Below are 23,928 nucleotides of genomic sequence, written 5' to 3'. Positions count from 1 at the left end.
ATGGTAAAAGCCTGAAAACCACTTCTTTATCTGTACAAACCTGCTTGTTCTCTGAATCCCAAACACATTTTATGGTCTCACTTCATTTTTCTTAAAATATTCACTCTTTTAATTCTTTTCGTGATGCTATTTCACTCTTTTCGCTTTGCAGAAAGATCTTTTTTCTCTTTATACTGAATGAAAACTTGCATAAAAAAGTGTAACATCTTCCTTTTTCAGTTTAACCAGCGGAAATGTTGTGGGTGAGGGGCTAGTAGGATCCAAAGAGCGGACACTGTCTGAGTACAGAGAGAGGTTTATTGATTTCCCACAGATTCCTGTGAATTCTTCCAGCGGAACTTTCAGACTGGCAGACTGGCGAGCATCAGGAGGCAGGCAGGCAGGGGAGCAAGCGAACGAGCAGGCAGGCTTTCTCTGGCAGGAGGAAGACAGGACAGGTTACAAATCAAGTTCAAGCACAAGCAACGTAAGCTGAGGCCGAGAGCTGTTTTACCGCAGGGCAATCAACAATCTGGCGCTGGATAGCAGGCAGAGCTGGTCTTAAATAGGTGGTTCGTTGATTGCTGAAATGTGGATCAGCTGTGCCTCCAGTTCCCAGCTGACCACACCCACCAGGGAACAGGAATCACCACAGGAAATCCCTCATAGATAAACATTTGGTACTCAGTAGAGATAGAAAACTGCAAAACGTGCTAATAAAAACAGCTCAGCAGTGAGCTAGGTTGACTAGCGCTTCATGTTACGCTTCGCTTACCAGACTGATGTGACGTCACATGAAATACAAGCTGTGTTTCAAATACAGTTTTTGGAAAATTAAAAGCAATATTTATAAGTTTTGAAGAACTACAATTGCGATTTGTAGATGTTTCCATTGAACAGTGCTTAGCACATAAGCCCCAGTTCTTGTAAAATCTCGTCCGGCTGGTGACATTTTTGTTCCACTAAAAGCGAGATCTTTGTTTCAAAACCACACATTTATAGTTGTATTTTGGTAAAATGTCCCAAACCAAAATAAAACTAAGTGAAATTGTTAGATCTGTAACATTTTTACATTTGTAATAGTGAGGTAACTTCAGAAAGGATGAGTAATTTATTACAACCTAATGAAATCTGCCCAGCGATGGACTGGTGAGCTGTCCAGGGTGTACCCGCCTTTCGCCCAAAGACTGCTGAGATAGGCTCCAGCTTCCCCGCGACCCTTATTACAACTAAGCGGTTAGGATAATGAATGAATGAATGAATGAATGAAATCTTAGACAGTTATAACAGCAATAATAACCATTTTCACAATAATGTTCACATAAACAGATTTGGTATCGGCAAATATCAGTATCGGCAGATATTCAAATTTCAGGTATCGGATTGGAACTCTCCAAAAGTGGATTGTTGCATCTTTATCTAATTCATTGTTAAATTTGTATCATCTTCATCATCCTTACCAGAAATAAACTGGTCACACGACCTCCTATGTCACGTCTGGGGACATGTTAATGCAGAAAAAATGTTTGCATTACATTTTTGCGATATACTTCTATTTCTAAACGTCTGAAAAGACACCTCCTGAGAGCATGAGAGGTTTTTTTTAAATGTAGGTGTTTCCATTAGCGATTTTTTTTATTGCGATGAGGTGAAATAAAATGCAGCTACTGTCACGGGTTTCCATGTTTTACCCCGATTTGTCAACATGTTTTACTGTCGATAGTACGGTGGCTGGGAAGTGCAAAATAAATGAAAATTTCAAAAAACACATTTCAAAATACAAAAACAAAAAAATTACAATTTGAAAACAAATTCACAATGTAAAAATAATTTCAATTTAAAGAATCATGTTTAAATTTTAAAAAACAAATTTTTAAAAAAAAATCCCTTTTAAGGAAACCAAGATACATTTTTAAAAACAAATTTATGTTTCAACATTTTTAGGGGAAAAAAAATATACATTTTAGAAAAAAAAACTAAAATTAAGAAAACAAATTCCTGTTTGAGGAAACAAATTTATATTTCAGGAAACACTTTTAAAAGAGCCGAGACAATCTACAACTGGCAACACTTTTACCAATCCCGAAACAAATTAACAAAAGGCAGGTTTACACGGACAGGGAGGGATAAAAACACCAGAAGTACCGAATGGTGACATAATTTTGCAGTACACACCAAGATTTTGTAGTCTGCTCATGAGAAAAAGTGTAGTGGTTAATTTGACCTATCAACCTAGCTGTTTGCAGGTTCAATTCCTCTTTGTCCATTTTGACAAATGATGTCAGATCGTTGCGCTTCTTCTTCTTACCGTCATATGTAAATCACTTTGGATAAGAGTGTCAAAAAACTGGAGCTCATTGTAGTGTGACGTCATCAGCAGGCATGAGATCCCGAGCAGATCAGGTACCCAGACCAGCTTTTACATTAAAAACCCGGCTTATATCACAGCCCTCAGTCACGGCGAATTCAGGAGCTTTCACTGCAGTTTCACAAATCTCATTCATCTGCAATAAGTTTATTTTACATCACAATCATTTTCTGACATCAGTTGTTTTTTTTATTTGCTTGTTTTTATAATATCATGTCATAAATGAGTTATTAAAAGAGTTACATTCTCCTTCGGCCACCTTCCTTCCTCTCTGTAACTAAAGTCAACATGGCAGCTGTGTGCATCAGATATTACAGCATCACACTGCACAGCTTATAGCAAATCAGTTTAATTCTCTAGTGTAACTGCAATAAATTAGATCAAGCTGTCCTAGATGACACTCTTACATCCTCCAATCCTCCACACACTGTCACAACTGCAGGCCTCTGGTGGATATGAACCTCATAATTATATATCAAATGCATGCAACAGACTTAAGCCCACATTTTCACCCCATTTAGGCTAAAAAATAATGGAGGTTTTTTTTTTTTATAAATTTACAGTAAAATTGTAAAGTTTTCATCTTGAAATATGTAACTTAATTGTTAGTTTCTTATTTATAGACTTTGATAGACTTATTTCCCCTTATTCACCTTTGAAACCACGTTGCTAGTTTTTTACAGCAGAGGTTTGTCCGCTCGTGCGTCCTGCTTCGACTTGCCAGTGGAAGGCCTCCATATCTGACACTTGTCAAGCCAGCTTAGAGTCAAAGCTGTCCTCTTAAGAGGGTGTTAAAGACGTTAGTTGAGGCTAAGCTTGAGACTGGGCGAACTGATCACGTGAGGGTGTGACAAAATCTGTAAGGAGGTGACATTCACCATGAGGCACATGTGGCAAGATGTTCCTCTCACGCAAAGCATGTGGAGGAAGTTCATGGAGTCACATGTGTTTAATTAAGTAAAGACATATTTGTCCAGGTACTTGGACTGAGTGTTTTCATTCTCGCTTTGTAACTGGGCCCAGATGAAGACCCACAGCCTGCTGGGAAGTTGATTATCCAACCAAAGTGTTTTGCAGAGAAGTTTGTTCAAATTTCTACCATGATCCCATACACTAAACATTTTACAACAAATATATTACAAAGCTCACTAAATATGCAAAAGTTTAGGAAATATTTTGTGTTGGTCTCAATGTAGTTTTTATTCTAAACAACCGTTTTCAAAGCCAGCTGATCTGAAGCAGCTGATTAATGCGTTGCTATGGTGACGCCCCTAACGGAGTGATATTACAGTGATTTAACTCGCCGAACTATTAGTGAACACGGTACAAACTATACACTGCAAAAGCTCAGCCTTAAAAAACAAGAAAAAAATATACAAAAATTAGGTAAATGTTGCTTAAGATAAGATAAATTATCTGCCAACAGAAAAAGAAAATTTGGCTTGTCAAGACTTCCGAAAACAAGTAAAAATACTCTGAAAACAAGACGAATTCTCTGGCATAAAAACTAAGAATTTTCTTACCTTCATAAGAAATAAGCATAAGTGTACTCAATTTAAGATTTTTAATCTTCCTTAGATTTCAGTTTTTGCAGTGTATGACCCATTTGTCATCCCGCTCCTCCCCCTCTATGTTACTGCAGGTGAAGTGACACACGTGTTATTTTTTAGCTTCAACGTTGTACACACAAATCTTCTTTAAGTTTTACTACTCTTCCCATGTGATTCATCACACAGTATTAATTAGGTTAATTAATTTCATAATATTAGCTATTGTGAATATGATACTTTATTATATATTTTCCTCATATGTTAGTAAAGATCCATGTAATCACAGCTTTATGTATCCTAATTAGCAACACTTTATATCCAACAATGTTGTACAACAAAGAATGTATTTATTGCTAATAAATCCTTTTAATCCACAAGTTTGATTAATTGATTATTTGATCACTCTTTTACTTCAGACACTAGCACAAAACATACCACTTCTGTGGGCGCTCCGTGCACCTGGACTGGGGCTGTGGTGGGCGTCCCATATAATTTTCTGAAACGTGGCAATTGCATTGATCAATAAGAACAACAGAAGATGTCATTGATTAAACACTATAATGAAGCAATATGTGCATTAAGTCAGTGGATTTTTATCCTAAAGTTTTAGTCTGACAGCTGAAGCAGAGTCAGGTTCATTTGAAATTTGTTTAAATGTCTCAAAAGCAAAAAAAAAAAAAAAAAAAAAAAAAAATTATGTTTAAAAAGGGCATTATGAGGCATAAAGGAGTATAGTTTTTTGTCTATCCTAAACAGATAATCAGTTATCTGATCACCAGCAGACTCGTCTGCAAGAGGAAGAACTAAAAATGACTTAGTTTGTCATTAAAAACACATGACAGTTCACTGACACTCTCAGCGTCAACCCAGCCAGGCTGCACAGAGAAAACCTGGGGATTTCTGCAAGTGGGGAACATTTTTTCACTCTTTTATTCGGAATTAAAACAGTTCAAAGCCTCATTTTGTTCTAAAATAAAAGCATAGAACAAATAACTCACCCAAATAATGTGGAATCCATGTCTAATAAATGTTTTCTAAACTTTTGACTCATAAACTTGTCACCTTTGGCAGATATGTGAGTTAACTTGCAGCGTTTTTTCTACAACAAAAACCAACAAAACTGTTTTCATACAAGCTGTTGGCTCTTAGAAACGTGATTCTTTTGAGTGTACTGTACCCTTTTCTGTCAGTTTCCTTTTGATTGTGAAGGAGATGTTGACCTACACACTTAAGTCTTAAATCAGTCCGTCTCTCTTGCATTATTAGTCCCCTTTTCCTCAGCAACACAGCTTTATGCACTGCTTTTCAAATAATGCTCCAAGTAATGCAGGTTTGGTACCAGGGTGTTCCAACACTGCCTTTATGTAAACAGGAGGGTTGTAAGTATCAATAATACTATTATCCTCTCAAAACCCCATTTTTTTATTCCCTGAAGTCATTTTTCTATGATTCTGAAATTAACTTTTTCTGTTTTAAGGAGCTTTACGTTTTCTTGTCTTTAAAAACGACTTTTGGGCTCTAGTGGACTTTATTCAACAGTAACTTGTCAGAAAAGGCGGTCAAAGAGAGTGGAGAATGAAACGCAGCAAAGAGTCGCCGGTCGGGACTCAAACCTGGGCTGGATGCATTGAGGAGCTGTAATTGCTGTACACGTTGTGGCTGCTCAACAAAATTCAGCCTTTTTTTTAACAACTGCATACTTACTACTTTTGCACAATTTCTGGCTTTTTTTCAGACTTGCAACACATGAATTTCAATTTTATTTTATTTCTTTTTTATTAATTTTTAAGAACTCTGACTCAGAGCGGATTTACCAAATAAAGTAATGAATCATAATAAATCAATAATTTGTTACTGAATTAAAGTGTATATAAAATCAGGAAGCAGAACCTCCGGCGGGTAAAAGTGAAGCCTGTATGGAAGTGCCAAAAATTGCAGTTCCCCCCCATCATCCACTAGGGGCTCCAAACCAGAGCAAATTCCCATAGACTCCAATGTTGAACAGGCTGAACATCACCATTCAGTGTAAGTTACCATGGTGATTTACTCCGATAAGAAGTGCAAAAGCTTCTGAGTAGAGAAACCCCAGGTTAACCCTGAAATTACCTGCATAAAAGTTTCATCGTACAGACATTTGTTGTTAAGATGTGTCATAAAACTAACTCAAGAGAAGTCAAACTGATGGCAAAATTAAAACGAAGAAGCTGATCAGTCATGACAAATAGCCAGAAAGCCACATTAGTCTACTGCAGACCCTGTTCCAAGATCCGCCTCATGAAACCTACAGTGCCTGCTGTGTCATCTGATGCCAGGGAATCTGTGCAATCTGTAAGAACTCATTCACCACAGCAACCATGCTTCATGTAAAAGTGTTTGCTTCTTATTAAATCAGATTATGTTGCATTTTTTTCTTCGTCTTCCTTTCGATTAAAAATATGACTATGTAGTCTGAATAATGCGTAAAGATTTATACTTTCTACATCTTTTTTACCCTTAAAAAACACCAGTTCATGGGTGTTTCTCAATCAGGGTCTGCACACTTCCAAGTGCGCAGACTACGTAGGCAACAAAGTGTTCTACGTGGTCTGCACAGACCGAAGTGCACTTACTGCCAGTGAAATGAGACGACCTCTCTAGTGGACGAGAATTACCCATAGTGCTTCAGTCCTCCGTTGCCTGGCAACTACATATGACAGATTTATCTAATTACTGACCCCATTCTTCCACAAAAAGACATAAAAATATTTTTAAATGACAGAAAATGGTGCCAGTAATTAAACTTTGATTTATTTTCATTTTCCTTTGTGTGTAAATCACCAACATGAGGCGGTTTAGATGAGCTCTCCTCTGGCTAACTGCTCATCCTGTTAAGCTGACGTTAACTTCAGTGGAAACTAATTCTTGCTAGGCGCATGTACAGTCATCCTCATATGTATTCATATCCTCCCATTAAAGAAGGAGAAAACAACTGCCTGGAAAATAAGCTGAAATTGACAATAGTAATAATAAATAATAATAAGTGTTATGAAAACCATGACATCATTTTCTAATTCATTATTTTTTAATTATATATATACTTTTTTTTTTTTTTTTTTTTTTTTTTTTAAATCCTTTGTTTTCACTCATCAGGTGTTTTCCATTCCCTCCAGTCAGACTTGTTCACCTGTTGACAGGTATTTTGTCCCACTGTTCATCAGTAAAATGCTATAATTTGTCCAGGATCGATTGTTTGTTTGTTTTTGTCTTTAACTCCAATAAGTGACAAAACGGTGTCTTATATCACTGGATTATAGTTTAGCACATTTTCAATTATTGTTCATCATTCCAGTCTCCAGTTATCTGAGTGACTGTAATAAATTCAGCCTTTTCTTTAATGAAAGCTGAAAAAAGACATCTGAGGACAACTGGAATGAAATTCATTAGAGGTTATTGGACACAAATATGTATGTGTTTATACAAAAAAAAACAAAAAAAAAAACGGCACCAGCGCTCTGCTGCTCATTATTTAATATCAGGAACGCAATGAATTCTGGGATAGGAGAGGGTGCGAAGGATACATCTCTTGTATCCTTCGTTTTAAGCTAATCTGGAGCCAAACAAAGTGCGCATTTGAAGGGTGGATTCGAAGGAGCCTTTGAATTGAGACAGCACTTGGCGCACCATGATGACTCACGCATGCAGCCGACGAATCCGCATTTCGAAGTGTTCAGACCCTGAATTGAGAAACACCCTGTGTTCTCTTGGTTTCTGTGTCTGCATTGTTTACTCATCCGGCACCTGGTTTTAGGTTACATTAATGAACGGCAGCAAAATTCTGATGAATTCTAATGAAAATGAGACCGATATGTTTTCTCATTCTTCTTTAATGGCTGTAATGATAGTTTGCAGTTATTTTCTGAAGCATTGGATTCATTTATAATGAATGAACAAAGAGCAAGCAGTAAATTTTCATGGCCTCTGCAATATTTCTCTGAAGCCGAATTGATCTGCAGAACTTCAATTCTTTATCTATCAGCCCCAATTAAAGAGTAATGAGTCTCGTAGCCCAGAATAAATTCATCGACAGATAATGTTCAGACAAAGCTTCTTGTACAAAGTAATGAAATAATGCATAAGTTATGAGTTTTCATGTTTCCCCTCTTTCTTCAAGACGCAGGCCTTTGGCGATGAGGCTGAGAGACAGCGTGGACGATACATGAGCCTGCAAAAATGCCGGAGTGATCGTACACTTTTACATATAAGCATGTTAAGAATGGGTGTCGCTGGGACTGGCTGCACTCAAATTTGTGTGCGTTGCGTGTGAGTTTGCACGAACACGCACATACACTAAGTTCTTATCTTCTTGGCACAGGATTCCTTCTCCCTCCATTGGGGGGGTAATCTCCCAGCACACCGCAGAGCTCAGTGAAGTTTGCTGCTGCTGCTACCAGCTCTCGCCCCCCCACCCCTCTCATGCATAAATAGCATGATGCAAAAGGGTGGAAGATACCCTCAGGCCAGGATTCCAAATCAGCTTACCACCTCCCAAATCTTAACCTTAATCTTTATGGTGGACTAGCTTCGATCTGACACCAGATCAGTATCAGCCTGAGTAATTTCATCCAGCAGGTCTTCTGCTGAAGCAGGGTAACTTCAGGTCTGGATACGCAGGAGGATCCCTGCAGCTGTATTTCCTGCCTTGTGAGAGTTGATATTTTGGTAATCTCCTCCAGTATTTTTCCAGTTGAGTGACTATAAAGATTGCCTTTAGTGGAAAACAAGTTTTTAACCTTGTTAACATGTGCGTGTGGTGTTTTCCACATGCCAGAAGATACTCTGTGAATGAAAAAGGGACATTTCCATGTTGAAAGTGTTCTTCACCAGTGATAGTTTCCAGATCATCAGTTTGTCAGACTGTAGTAATGTAAAATGGAAAAATAATGGGATGTGAAAGGAAATTACTGCACCGTAACCTCATGCGCCACCAACCGGAGGGTTAGCATCTGGTTTCACAGATGCTACGTGAAGTCTGTAATGTAAATACAGACATGTGGGATCCACAGAAAGTCCAGAACCACAGCTAAAAGCTCACTGGAAACCATTTTATGACCACTAAACAGTTAAAAGAGCAGGTAAATAAGTCCATAGCAACATGAAACATAGTTTATGGGTCCACCCAACGGCATGTACACAGACAGATAACGTCTACTGCAGCGGTGTCCAGCTCCAGTCCAGTCCTTTAAGAGCCATAGTCCAGCAGCTTTTCCATGCATCCCTGCTCCAACACACCTGATTCAAACAAATCAGTCATGTGCAGATCCTTATTGGCTGTTAGATCTTTTTAATGGAGGTCAGGTGTGTCAGAACAGGGAAACATTTAAAACCAGCAGGACGCTGAGGGCCGACTTTAGACACCCCTGGTCGACTGAAAGCAAACAGATACAAAGAGAATCCTGAAGTTATTCGTTTTTATTTTGGCATTAATGGTCAGAGAAAGGGTTGGGTTGTGTGCGTGTGTGTTTTTAAGTGTGAAACTGTTTTTAGTTTTATGTTGTTAAGCACTTTGACATGCTTTTGTATGAAAAGTGCTATATAAATAGTCGATTTGATTTCCCCAAATCAGAAGCAAAAGACGGCAGAAATCATGCTTTACTTTTGTAAAGATCAGAAATTCTGTCCTACATTTGCCATCTTCTCTCCAAAACTTGCATCCACTGACATTATTTACTGAAAAGCTGGATCTCCCAGTGTTCTTTGAAAGCAGTTTTCTACTATTTATCCACCCAAGTACATGGATTTGGTTCCATCACCGATATTTGCCTTATTGGTGACTGGTCGGGAACATACGATTAGCAGTTTGCTCATTCAGTCAAGCTAATAGCTTTTAATATTTGAGTATCTTGTTTAATTTCAGTTGTTTTAGGACTTTCTGTTTTATCTTAAAGTGTACGTGAGTGACTGCTCTGGGGTTTAGTTGAACTGATTCAGTTCATTTGCACATCTTTCGATCTGTTGGAAACTAACCGTGTTTAAATCTGGGGTAGAAAATCTTGCTCAGAGACATTTTCTTTTACTCTGGGTGAAGTGGTTCCTCGTCCTGATAGTAGTCTGTACATTTTGTAATCACGAACAATAAGAACTATAGTTAGATCCCTTAGTTTACTGTAAATCTGTAAAAACTCTGACCAATCCAAACGTTCAGGCTGAATTGAAGTTGTTCATTTCTTATATTTCGTAAGCTTCCTCTCCCGGCTCCCCTCCTCCCCCTCCAGCAGCGCATACCTGATAGCCACACCCTGCATATAAATAGTGTGTTACGATGAAAATAAGTAGTGAAAGTGAAAAGTGAAAAGTAGAGAAGAAGAAACTCTGAAGGTAAACATGGCTGAGAAAATGCAGGAAGGATTTCCCGACCCGGCTCGGTTTATTTGCCTCCTCCCGCTAAACAGCAGAGAAAGAGAAAATCGTTGGTGGAAAAAGCCACGAATAAAAAAAGCCTCGGATCACACAAGGAGCACAACCAAAGGGGGAGGAGCCAAGACAGGGCGCCACTTTCACATCCTGCTCGCTCCCCAAGGTTACCTATCCCAACTTTAATTACATATTTGAGGCGGTTTCATCTTGGATTCAGTCATTTTGATTCCCGACATTTTCTTGTTTTTAACTTGCCGCATACTGCCACTTGATTAAACGCCCCATTTTCAATGAACAGCAAACTTTTATTCCTTCCATTTGCAGTGTGCACACATTAGCTCTATAAATTATACTAGTTATGTTTCAGTGATGGTAATTAACTTACTGACTGACCTGGTCATAAAACCTTCCAAGTCACTGTAATTCGTTTATTTAGTAACAGTAATTCATGGTTTATAAAGAAGTGATGCAGATTCCACTCAGAAGAAGTGACCTGACCCTTAGGAATGCAACAAGTTTTCAAGTTCATATTTAAGAAGGTTATTCATTACTTTTTTTTACTTTAATTTTGACGTCCTTCATCGTGCTTCCGAGTAGTTAGTCCAACACTTTAAGTACTCTGTTTAACGTTTAAGCAACTTCATGGTGAGATATTAACACAGAGTAAAACACAGTTGACTTTAAAAAGCTTTGCTGATATTTTCCATGTTGTCATGGTTACAATCTCAGATAGCTGTGTAGAGTCAGGGCTACCTGCCGGATTAGACGCCAAGGCAGGGGGCTTTTGGGTGAGAGTTTGGACTGAGGAATATGTAACTGGAGCAAATAAATGACAACAAAACAATAGCAGCGATGCTAACAGTAAGCGCCGATGAGACATACTGGTGAGGTTTTTTATTGAAGTGGGTCAAAATTGATCGCAGAACTGATAATCACTTTGCGATCGTGTTTTTTTTCCCATAGACTGTACAAAAAGAGATGGACAGAGCCTCCGTGATGTCTCCCGTAGGTTTCTGAAGAGCTGAATTGAAGCTTGGTGGGCGGTTCCTACCGTCACCATCCTGGCAGTGGCACGCATGTCGTCTTACCCGGAAAATACAAATATGGGCGAAGAGGTGGAGCTGTGAGCGTCATGGTGGATGATTGACATCGATCGAACTCCGACCTTTCTGTAGCTAAGAGCTAACTGAGCTAACAGGAGCTAACAGGAGCTAAAAGGAGCTAACCAGCTAACGGAGGTGAGCGGGCTAAAGCTAAGTCACGTCGTTAACCAGCTAAAAACCGCGGTTGTTCTACATTCTTCTTACTTGAAGTGGGAGATTAGGTACTGTCAATCAAAAGAACACACCCCTAAATATGCAGAATTTTTAGATTCAATTACTTTTAAATGGGCGAGTTAGAAAAAAATTCACTCCCCCCACAGTTGTCATGAAGGTAAACATGACCTATAAACCAAAAATGGATTTTTGAACTAGGCTGTAAACATGCTGTGAAGTTGGTGTTTTTAACATGGGAGTCTATGGGGATTTGCTCTGGTTTGCAGCCCCTAGTGGATGAAGGGGAAACTGTAGTTTTATGCACTTCCGCATAGGCTTCACTTTTAACCGCCGAAGGCTCCGTCCATCTTTTATATACAGTCTATGGTTTTTCCACAGAAACAGAACCAGGATCAAGTTTCCCTTTACATGAGAGAGTGGCAAGAGCTGTCAGCAAGTGGTGGAAGGAGGCAGCATAACGTGTTTTCATGAGGAAAAAATGTATTTTTAATGAACATATATTTGTTTTTAGGGATTAAATCAAACCCAGAGACAGATGTTAAAGTCTGCATGGATATGGCAAGTATCTCAAGTTCTCACTTTGTATGCAGAGTAGGAAAAAATCTTTTGAACTTGTGTGGAACCAGAATCACAGTGGGAGGCTTTAGTGTCACAGGATGTGAAAGAAGTTGTTCTGCCTTTTGAAAAAATGCTATTTTTCATTCTAAAAAAAAAAAAAAAATCACATGGGTAAGATGAGAAAGCCTGACTGCGTTAAATAAAGAGCTGGAAACATGGGATAGATAGCTTTGTATCGCGTAAAGAGAAGCATGAAGGGAATACAGCTCGTCTCGCTGTGAACAAAGCTCAGAAATACGCCTATCAGTATCATTTATGCTGTATTATGTACACAGCTGGTGGTGTTCTTTTAATCCCAAACATAAAAAAACAAACAAAAAAAGCATGCGTAAACTTTAAGAGACTTACAGACTGGAACAATTGATTATCCTTTTTGTGACATACTAATAAAAAACACTCAGATCTGACGAATGCAGATGGTACTGCTTTTAGGATTCCTTATAAAAATTCAGGTTGAATCTTTCGGAGTTTAGGTGGAAAGATGCTAATAGAACCACTTCCTGACCAACAGTTTATCCGTTCACATGCGTTTTTCAGCAGTATCTCCAGGTAAATCATTGGCTGGCAGATGCAGTCAGCAACCTGCAGCGACTGCTTCAAAAGGCAGGTTTTTTGTGTGTACATGGCACACAGGAGTATGAAAACCTGGCAGCCCTGCTGTGAAGACAGGACCCCAGGAAGCTGGACACGGCCGCAGCATCTGGCTCCATTTCATTAACTCATCCGAGCAGCTTGAAACCCCCCCCAGCAGCAGAATTGATGTTTCTATAATTTCTGTTTGTCTTTTGTTGGTTTTGTCAAAGGTAAAATAAACATTTACTGCACATGTCAGCTGCAGAGTTGTTGCTAGGCGATGCATGGCAACACTTTTCTCCTGCATCCTGCATTACTGCCCTTTCAGGTCATTGGTGGACAAGGAAGTCATCTTCCAAAAACTGCTATAAAATCATAAAAGATAATCTAATCAAGGTCGGCCTCAATCAAAATTATCAAATTATTGACATTATGTAAATCCTTTAAATGCTGAAATAGTTAAATGATGTCACTAATTTTATGGAAAATTAGATACAAACAGAGAAAAAAAATGGTTATTTTTCATAAAATAGCCTTCATGCTTGGGAACTGGTGCATTTTTTAAAATCAGTCTGAAATGTATTAAATATTAATTTAAAAAATTTTATTTTGATTCTTAATAAATGGTCTTCCTTTTAACATGTATTATGTGGTCAAAACTCTTTTCTGTGTATTTTTCATGAAAATGGTGACTTCATATAATAGGAATTTAAAGGGTTAAATTAATTTTAATAATTACATATTTGGAAGTTTTGAATAGTAATTAAGTTGATTTAATAATTTTCGCAAAAAAGTGGGTAAAAAAAAAAATCCATAATGTTTTTAAGCATTTTTTTTTAGGAGATGGCTTCTGTCCTCTAATGCCCCAAAAATGTAGCTAATGTGTCCTGTTGATCTTTAAGAAAAAATTAAAATGACAAATTTGAATTTACTGAATAGAAATACCTTCTTTTAAAAATGCTCCCATGTGGGCTAGAACAGTGTTTCCCAGTCCAGGTCCTCGGGGCTCCCTGCTCTGCACGCTTACCGTGTGTTCAGACCAAACGCGTTTTGAGCGTCAAAAAAGCTCAAAACGCTGAACGCTCGACTCTGGTCACTAAACTGCCAATTTTGTGTCCCACACCCAAAACGCTCCTGACACTTCTGCCACGTTTGCCGCTTGTCTGGAGCGAGCGGCAAACGTGGTGAAAAAGAGAGGGGGGGAAGGCGGAGCTGTCCTTCCAGTCTGTTTGAATGATGTGCAGTAGAGAGATGGTATGGTTTTATTTAATAAATAAAGCTAGAGAACATCGTCGTAGGGCAGTGATAGTCACTGTTTAATGCAAAAAGAGTGTTCCCACGCTACGTATCCTGCTACGTTGCCAAATCAGTAACATTCAGCTTTTTAGCAAGGAATGGTTATCCTAAGTATTGCACTGAGTAATGGTGTTCTTATGCAACAGTATATGGTGAAAATACAACAATGCCTCCAGAATATGGGTGTTTCTTTTTCAATATATATACGGAGCTACCGACAGAGCAGCTCTTTGGCGGAGTTCAGTGCAGCTGAAATCAGCCAAAACTGGCAACTCTGACAGGGTCAGTTAGAGCCGTTAGGACAGCAAAGTTTCTGCAAGCAGCCTGCAGCTCTTGTTCGTGGAGAGAACTGCAGCGTTGAGGATCATTATGGCTTGTTTAGATCGCATTGTCTCAGGCCCGTGTCTGGGTTCACCAGATAAATCGTAGGCGTACTCCAGGAGCTGCGTTCTGATCGCTCTGATGCTCAAAACGCAACGCAAGAAATCTCGACGCCTCCTTGATGCACCTCCACATAGACTTTATGTGTAAACCTGACGCTCTGAACACATAAAAACATGTTTGGTCTGACCACAGTTAGACACGTTCCTCCAAAACAGCCGGGTAATAAGCCCTTTATTTCATTCAGGTGCGTTAAAGTGGGGTTAATTATAAAACATGCATGGAAGGGGGTTCTGAGGACCTGGACTGGGAAACACTGGGCTGGAACAACCAAAATGGTGGCCAGAAACTGAGGGGGAAAGTGACCAGACTAAAGAAAGTCCCTCTCGACCAACAAGGGTTAAATACATGCACAGCGGCTGAGATGTGAAATGAAAGCTTGGAAAAAAGAGCAAATGAGCAAAATGCTGAGCTGTTTCAAAAACGACTAAATCACACGTCTGATTTGACCGGAGCAAACTGAAGGAATCACAAACGATGACTATCCTCCACTGGAGCTCGGCCCAGCGAGGAGATTTGATCTGCATTTAGCTTTAAACAGATGTGGATGTGAGGCGCAGCTCGCTGTGGACTCTCCTGCTGTTTCCTGCCCCTGGTCTGCGTTTCCCATCACGCCGTGTGCTTGTTTGATCGCGCCTCCATCTCCCCGGTGTGTGCGTAGCTAATAGCGCTATTTCCCCTGTAATTTGCAGCAGGTCAGACCCAAAGACAACAGAAGCCTAGTGTCCCCCCTCTCCTCTCCATCACCTTCCAGATTACAGGTAGGTGCTTTTAGTCATGCTGATAACGGAGCCTCAGCCTCCACTCTCATTTCTTCTTCCTAGGTATTCTTATTTCCCACTTTTCTTTCTTTTCTGCTTCCTTTTATCCTCAGCTGTCTTTCCTACGCTGCTCTGTCCTCCTCCTATCTCATTTCCTTTTACTCTCATCTCTTAACCTCGACCCTATTCCACTATTTATCTTCCCCCTTCCCTTCCCCCCCTCCTCTACATCCAATATCCTTTCTTCCTCCTCATTTTTGATATATTTCTTCCTTTTTATGACTGTATATATCCCATTCTCATAACGGATATCCTTAATCCCTCTCTACCACTCCCATCTTTCCTCTCTTCTCATCTTCTTTGCTTTTTGTTCTCTCTGTTTTTCCAAACTGTTCCTCCTGACTTCTGTCTCCTCTTCCATTTCCACTTGTTTTTTTCCCACCGTCTCGCATCTCCTTCCTAAAACCTTATTTCCTCTAATCACCCCTTCTCATTTCCTCTCCCTTTCTTTCTTCACCTCCTTCCATTCTCTTTTTTTTTTTATCACAACCCTGGTTTATGAGAGGAAAATATCACTTTAGGCTCTGTAGATGTCAGTGAACTTACAAACCCAGATCTTCTTGGCTCCAGCAGACGTTGAGTGTGTTTACAAAGGTGGGCAGTAAAGGTGAAGCTTTCACAGGACTGCAAGAAAAACTTTGCAGCACACAAACTGGATGTTTTCCACCTCTGCAGGCAGTAAGCCAAACTCACATGAGGGATTTTTTTGCTCCATTGTTAGTCTGTTTTTTGCAGTAGAAAATGATTTTGCTGCACTAGAAATGGACTTACCGAAGCAGGAAACGTCTCTTCTTCCACACCTCTGTAAGGCCTCAGTTTCATATTCATAAATGGGTTAGCGTAAAGATTCGCCAGTAGAACATGGATTACCGTTGGATCAACTGACTCAGTATTTGACTCTCAGTGTATTTCTAAGAGGAATTAGACATTTTTGCATTTCAAAAGGACCCCTTCTCTTCTCCTGTGCAGCTCTTAGGGAAATATGATGCAGCTCTCCTGATGTGGTTCCACTGAAAGCTCATAGATGCCTTGTATCAGCAGCTGGAATACAGCAAATGATGTAGCTCAGGTAGAACATGTCCATACTTTTTTTTCTTTCATAAATCCTTAAATATGTGCAGTGATAAAGACAAATCCATCCTCACATTTCAATGGAAAAAAGGTTAGTTTTCCAAGTGCTGGTAGATGAGAGACGCTGCCTCTGGTACCACAACTGTTGTTACCAGTTTAGCCGCTTTAGATGACAAAAAGTCAGTTCACTGATGAAGCACATGTTAGTGCATTCGTATGATGATGTTCACCACGTGGATTTAACTAAAGCAAAAGAAAAGAGCCTCTCCTTGGATAATTACTGCATGGATTATGTTTCTGTCAGGGTGCATGGTGTTCAGGGAACCAAATGCACCTCAAGAGGCTGATGAGACTGCATCTCAGGAAACATGACACGACAAGAACTAAAGAACTAACTGTGAACCGGCGAAGATGAATTGAACTGAGGGGTATAAAGGAACACTAACGACAAACAGGTGAAGTGGGTTAGCTAAATGAAACCAGGAAGCAGAGCAACAGAATACACAAGAGAGAACTACTAAAACAGGAACCAAAACTAGACAACAGAAACCAAATCCCTGTCAAAAGAGGAATTCTGCGGTTGTGGAAAATACATCAGTCCGTTTCAGAAAGGTCAAATTATCAGCATCAAGCACAAGAAACCGTTGAAGATTGACTCTGTTCCAGAGTGATGGGAGCATCAAGGTGAGGAGAGAGGCCGCCATCATGCATTGTGTTTACTGTACAAGCTGGTAGGGGCCGTCTATGATCTGGGGTCGCTGCAGTTGGTCAGATCTAAGTTCAGCAAGTGTCCAAAGGTCAGCTGATACTTACTGATATACTGACTGGCTGAAGGCAGTCCTAATGGGCGGCAGTCCTGCAGGTTTTAGATGTTTCCAGCTGCAGATATGAATCAGATTAATGGCTCAACATAATTGGTCAGAAATTAATAACAAGCTGTTGAGGAGAGTTATGTGATTTGAATCAAGTGTGTTGGAGCAAAGAAACCTCTTAAACCTGCAGGTCTGCAGCGCCTGAGGACCTGAGATGGAGAATGGAGACCCTTGATCTGCTAAAAATGACTCAAACTGGGTTAAGAACTGTCTGATGCATTAGTAAAAAACTGCAGGGATTGTAGGGAACCATCAAGGCTTGAATTACACAGGGACCTTTAGGAAGCTTTCTTTTCAGGCGTGCACGCCTGTTTCACGTGCACACACATGCATGTCATGATCATAATCATGGTTATTACTAAAAAGATTATGCTCCAACTGTATGCAGCTGATACAATCTGAAACATTTCATATGGGATGGAAAGTCTTTTTAACAACCACAAAAAGCAGCAAAAGAAGTGGTCGTTGCTATGCCGACTCCCAGCACAAAATGAAGGCGCAACCTCCAGTGGTTAAAAGTGAAGCCTATACACAAAGTGCCAAACTTTGCAGTCCCCCCCTCATCCACTAGGAGCTACATGGCAGAGTGAATCCCCATAGACACCCATGTTAAAAAGACCAACTTCACAGCAGAAATAAACATGTTTACAATCTGGTACAAAAATCCTTTTAATAGATCAGGTTTACCTTGTATTTGTATTGTTGTTTGGTCAAATTTACATCACAAACAAAATTTAAACAACATAAAATAACATAGGTTTCATCATTCTCATTTGACCAGGTGTAGGCAGAAGCCAAGGCTTATTATACCTACCCTTCTCTCCAAATTTAAAGTACCAAAGGCGTTGGAGATTCGTTAACAATACATAATTTAATATAAAAAAGAAAATTAAAAAAAAAATTCATCACAAGTTTCATCATGATCAAAATATTCCACTTAATAAGAGGTAAGAAAATTATTAACCCATTAAATATTTTTTCATCACTATCTTCAAACAGCTGTGGAGGCATTGAAGTTTTTTTTTTTTGTTTTTTTTTTTTATATATAATTTCTCTGTTTAGGAGTAATGTCCTCTCAAAATTTGGCATAATTAGGGGCATGTCCTTTTGATTGAGTACCCGATGTCCAGCTGCAAGAAAGCAGAACGAAGCCCAACTGTGGTTTTTAGCTGGCTAACCGAGTAACTATTAGCTGGTTAGCTCTTGTCAGCTCCAGGTTAGCTTGGTTAGCTCTTAGCTACAAACAGGTTGGGGTTCGATAGATGTCAATCATCACCCCGACACTCAGAGCACTACTCTCAGCTCTACATCTTTGCCCATTTTGTGTTTTCTGGAAGAGACGCGTGATGCTGCCAAGATGGCGATGGTAGGAACTGCCCAATGGTTTCAGCTCTTTAAAAACCAACTGGTGATGTCATGGAGGCTCCATTCATCTTTTATATACTGTCTTTGCACAAAGCACACAAACATTGCTGCTGTCCACGTTCCTGAAAGAAACTAAACCAATCAGCTGCATCGTTCGGAAGATTTAATTAATTAATTAAATCAAATGCCTTCAAATGCGGTGCAAATCTGGATGGGAATCAATCTTGTGACGTTACATAAGCTTATTGAAATAGCGATTGATGCCGTTATCAAAGCTGAAGTCCAAAGAAAAGTTAGTGTGTGACTTTCTTTTGGGCGTGGTTTATCTTTAGAATAGAAGAACCAGCTAAAAGAATGAAAAATTGTAGTAAAAAGCATGAGCTTTTTCCTGTTTACAGTCCAGCATTAGCAACTAACCCCATATGCTGAAAGGTAGTGGTGTGTTGATTCTCATGACTCTCATTACAAAATATCTACATTTTAATAGTTTGTGGAAAATATGTTGTTCATCATTAACAGAGACACAGCAGAAAGTAACTCTGCTATCACAATCTCACCTAAATGATACTCAGTTGGTAGGAACTATTTCTCCTTCCGCCTGCCAGACTGATATGAGGAGTACGGCACCCTTAGCCTCGTCATGCTGTTCGCTCAGTCCAGTTGACAGTGACGGCTCAATGGAAATTGCATGGAGAATATTCATCTCCACAAATAGCACCGCTGCAGTGTGTGATGTGTGTGGGAAGACAGTAACATGATGTAGTAACACCACAAACCATGTTAAACATCTGAGAATCAATCAGCATGTTGGGGTTATGATGAGGCAGTCCGAACATGGAGAGAGAAGAGGGACAGAGGCCACGAGGACAAGACAAACATCTCTTTTGGTCTTTGGTGCTGCAGGCAGGAACTATGTAGGCACAGAGAGATGATGTTGACCTTATGAAGCTGTTGTTTGAACCAAACTACTTTTTATATTCCCAGACGCGTTAAGTGTCTGTAGAAAGTATTAATATCAGGTCAGAATTGCTCATGACAGCCTGGATTTGACTTGGTATCGGGTATCAGGTATTGCACATCAATCAGGGGGAGTGACTCTCTGTCACATAGTCAGGCTCTGATTTGGACTTTCAACACCTGTATTTGTCCTTTGTCCTGAAGAGCAAGGCTCATTTAAGAAAAAGGGCAATGTAATGTATCAGCACACTGTTGGTTTTGCAGGAAGAATTCAGAGCTGTATGGGTACATCTCAGGAAGTTAGAATATTATGAAAAAGTTAAATATTTTTGTCACTCATTTCAGAATGTGAAACCCATATATTATTTATATCATTACACATAGACTGAAACATGTTTTTTCTTTTTAAATTTTGATGATTGTGGCTTATAGATAATGAAAACCCAAAATGCAGTGTCTCAGAAAATTAGAATATTACATAAGATCAATGAAAAAAAGGATATTTTGAACAGAAATGTCAGGCTTCTGAAAAGTATGTTCATTTCCGTGCACTCAGTATTTGGTTGGGCCTCCTTTTGCATGAATGACTGCATCAATGCGGCGTGGCAATGGAACGCTGCTCAGGTGTAATGGAAGCACCGGTTGCTTTGATAGCAGCCTTCAGGTCCTCTACATAGTTGGGTCTGGTGTCTCTCATCTTCCTCAGGTTCTCTATGGGTTTCAGATCAGGTGAGTTTGTTGGCCAATCCAGCACAGTAACACCATAGTCATTGAAGCAGCTTTTGGTACCTTTGACGGTGTAGGCAGGCGCCAAGTCCTGCTGGAAAATAAACAAATCGTCATCTCCATAAAGCTGGTCAGCATAAGGAAGCATGAAGTGCTCTAAAATTTCCTGGTAGATGGCTGTGTTGACTGTGTACTTCAGTAAACACAGTGGAGCAACACCAGCAGATGACATGGCTCCCCACATCATCACTGACTGTGGAAACTTCACACTGGACTTCCAGCAACATGGATTCTGTGCCTCTCCACTCTTCCTCCAGACTCTGGGACCTTGCTTTACAAATGAAATGCAGAATCTGCTTCCATCTGAGAACCAGTCCAGTCCTTTTCCTCCTTAGCCCAGGTGAGATGCTTCTGTAGTTGTCTCTGGTTCAGGAGCGGCTTGACACGAGGAATGGGACATTTGTAGTCCATGTCAAGGATCCTTCTGTACGTAGCGGCTCTTGATGCACTGAGTCCAGCTTCAGTCCACTCCTTGTGAAGCTCCCCAAATTCTTGAATGGATGTTCCTTGACAATCCTCTCAAGGCTGCAGTTCTGCCTTTTGCTTGTGCACCTTTTCCTTCCTCTCAACTTTCCATTAATATGCTTGGATCCAGCACTCTGTGAACAAGCATCTTCTTTAGAAATGACATTTTATGGCTTTCCCTCCTTGTAGAAGGCCAATGATTGTCTTCTGCACAAAAGAAAAGATTTAATATGACCATGGTGTTTGTTTTTTTTTAAATGCACAATGCGAACTAATTCAGATGTTTTTGCTAAACCTTTTGACCGTTGAGATGCTCACTAATCCTTGAAGGCGAGGTAGGAAATCCTGAAAAAATGCTTTGACTAAAGTGCATTTTAAAAATACCCAGCTCAGAAGTCCGAGCCCCTTTCTTCAGACTTCCCCCCGAAGCCACATCTGAACAATGCTTGAGGCATTGAGGGGGGAGGGACAAACGGCAGCTGAGTTTGATAAACATGATAAAGATATAATCTAAACAATTGGATAGTCTATCTAAATGACTGATTTAGAGGAGACTTAGCTGAATAGTTTCATATATAACATGTGCATGTTGTCTGAACGTTGTGTCATTTAAAAATGTAAAAACCAATACTGATAGTTTCTGATGCTGCTAATGTTGGTATTGGCCGATAATATCAGTGCGCTAAAATATCGGACATCTGTAATTTCTACGTGTTTATGTCATTTGGAAACAAAACTCTGGGAATTAATCTATTTTTTCATTTTCTGTGTTGACAATCAGTAAAGTCAATGTTTTAAAGGCAGATTGATAAAACTGCTGAGTGAGCAAGATTCACTCTGGTCATAAAGAAAGAGCTGAAGCACGATGCTAGAGATCTGTTAAATGTTAAATCACTCAACATTAGAGAAAATATAACTTTTTGCTTTACTGATTAAAGTAATCTGAGAAAAGCTAAAAAAAAAAAAAAAGAGGTCCAAAACGTGCAAATTATCATGGTATTTTACACACTTAACACCACTTTACAGGCTGTATCTACATGTAAATCCTAGCTAACTGCAGTGTTTTGTAGCTTCAGTAGCATAAGTCTTGAACTGAACATGAAATAAAAACAAAAGTCCTGGCCACCTTCTGCTATCTGTTTCTGTGTCTTTTCGGGTCAATCTCCAAACTCCAGTCCTGACTTAAGACTCGGAGGATGACCAGAAAGCCTTGGAAGATTAAGTGGCACTACTTGGAAATGACACTGATAGCAGCCCAAGTTAAATATATTTATGCATGAATGCATTAAGTCAGTATCTTTAGGAGCTCAACACATCAAGTTTATTTACTGCGGCCCGGTTCAGATGATGTGCACAAGATGCATTTTGCACGCTTGTCACAGATGCGCTTTGCACGGTGATAGCATCTCTTGCTTTTCATGTGGAAGTTCCTCAGTGGGAGTTCAAACAGCCAAGGGTGTTGCAAAGATGCATCAGGTGAAGGACTTTCTAAATCCAAGATGGCAGGATGAGAGAAAGTAGATGCCAAATTAGACCTCATGGAATAAACATAAGATGTGAAATCCTCTCTGTTCTCTCACACCTTTAGTGTTGTGTTGTTCCACCCATCCTCTCCATGTTTCCTAATCCATATACAACTCCACATTGTTTTATGTTGCTATCAAGGTGCAGCATGAGATAATCATTGCTAATTCATCATCCTGACATGCTAACAGGGAGGCGATAAAGTGAACAAAGGGAAATAGTGTCGACTGCACATTCATCTTTCTGTTTTTTCTCTTTTCATCGAGACTCTCATCTGCTCTCTTTTGGGATTTTAATGCCTGAAATGAAAGTAAATAAGCATTTTTTTTTCATCCTTTGATGTAATAAATGTCTCACAATCTATTTTATTTTGTTCCCTTTCGCCGATCTGCACAGCGTCCCGCCCTGTGGAAAACAAGCTGTGTGAAGGTCCGATCCCAAACAAATCCCAGCTGTGCCAAATCCCGTGTCCCATCGACTGCGAGGTGTCGCCGTGGGGCGCCTGGGGACCGTGTACCTTTGAAAACTGCGATGATCAAACTGGAAAGAAAGGTAAAAAGATCGCTAAAATTGCATCTCATCAGGGTCACATCTGTTATTGTGATGAACTAAAGCTGTGATGTTAACAGTAGCTATCAGGATTTTTTTTGGCTTCACCTCCGACTGGGAGTAACATTAAATGTTTCATGTCTGAAATCTCCAGCAGCAGGTCATCTTAATGGAAATTTGATTTCTGGGAATTGTACTGTAGCGATATTTTAATTACATTTTCATTACTGGAAGTAGTCTCTAATCACATCACAGTAGAGCAGGATGGACAGAGTGAGATTTATGGCAGCTTCAGCTCAAACCATGTGGGGAAACCATGAAGAAGTTTTCATGCTCCACTTTCACATTAATGACTTTACTGAGCAAGTCTGCCATGAAGCCAAACTGAGCTAATCATTAGTGCTGGAGTGAAAGATAAGCACCAGAAATAGCAGAAGTCTGTCAATGAGCCTGTACGGATGTAGGAGAAATGTGTTGCAACTTTCAGAACTAGTTTAAACATGGTTTAGTCGTTGGTGTCCAACCTGTGGCTCAGACTCTTCTTATCAAAAGATAAATCTGACATGTCACCAAAATTATTCATGAGATCTTTTTTTTTTATTATAAGTGAAACCATCTGGGAGGTGGAGACCAAGCGGCAACCTCCAGCGGTTAAAAGTGAAGCTTTTGCGGACTTGCCAAAATTTGCAGTTCCCCCTTCATCCACTAGGGGCTCCAAAACAGAGCAAATCCCCATAGACTCCCATGTTGAAAAGACCAACTTCAACTACTTCCAGTGTTTACGTCCCTCCCTTTCCGTGTAAAGCTGCCTTTTGTTCATTTGTTTTGGGATTTGTAAGAGTGTTCAGCCAATTGTAGATTGTCTCGGCTCTTTTAAAAGTGTTTCTTGAAATATAAATTTGTGTCATCAAATAGGAATTTGCTTTTTTAATTTAATTTTTTTTCTAAAATGTATATTTGTTTCCTAAGAATGTAAAAATATTTTTTGAAATACAAATTTATTTTTAGAAATGTATATTTGTT

At 39.6% G+C, this 23,928-nt stretch overlaps 1 protein-coding gene across 1 annotated transcript in view; it reads left to right on the top strand.

Annotated features, from left to right (window-relative positions):
• thsd7ab (thrombospondin, type I, domain containing 7Ab) overlaps positions 1–23,928 on the top strand; it is a gene marked incomplete at both ends in the record, with an annotated part of 244,564 nt that overhangs the window by 96,360 nt on the left and 124,276 nt on the right. The window contains 2 exons of the mRNA XM_079240505.1: positions 15,188–15,256; positions 22,753–22,908. Of these exons, the coding sequence (XP_079096631.1) occupies positions 15,188–15,256; positions 22,753–22,908 (225 nt within the window). The remainder of the gene's footprint in view (positions 1–15,187; positions 15,257–22,752; positions 22,909–23,928) is intronic.

Source organism: Telmatherina bonti (assembly GCF_933228915.1).
Source record: "Telmatherina bonti genome assembly, chromosome: 5".
Taxonomy (NCBI): Eukaryota; Metazoa; Chordata; class Actinopteri; order Atheriniformes; family Telmatherinidae; genus Telmatherina; species Telmatherina bonti.
Note: the sequence above shows the minus strand (reverse complement) of the source record. Positions and strands in the feature narration are given on the sequence as shown.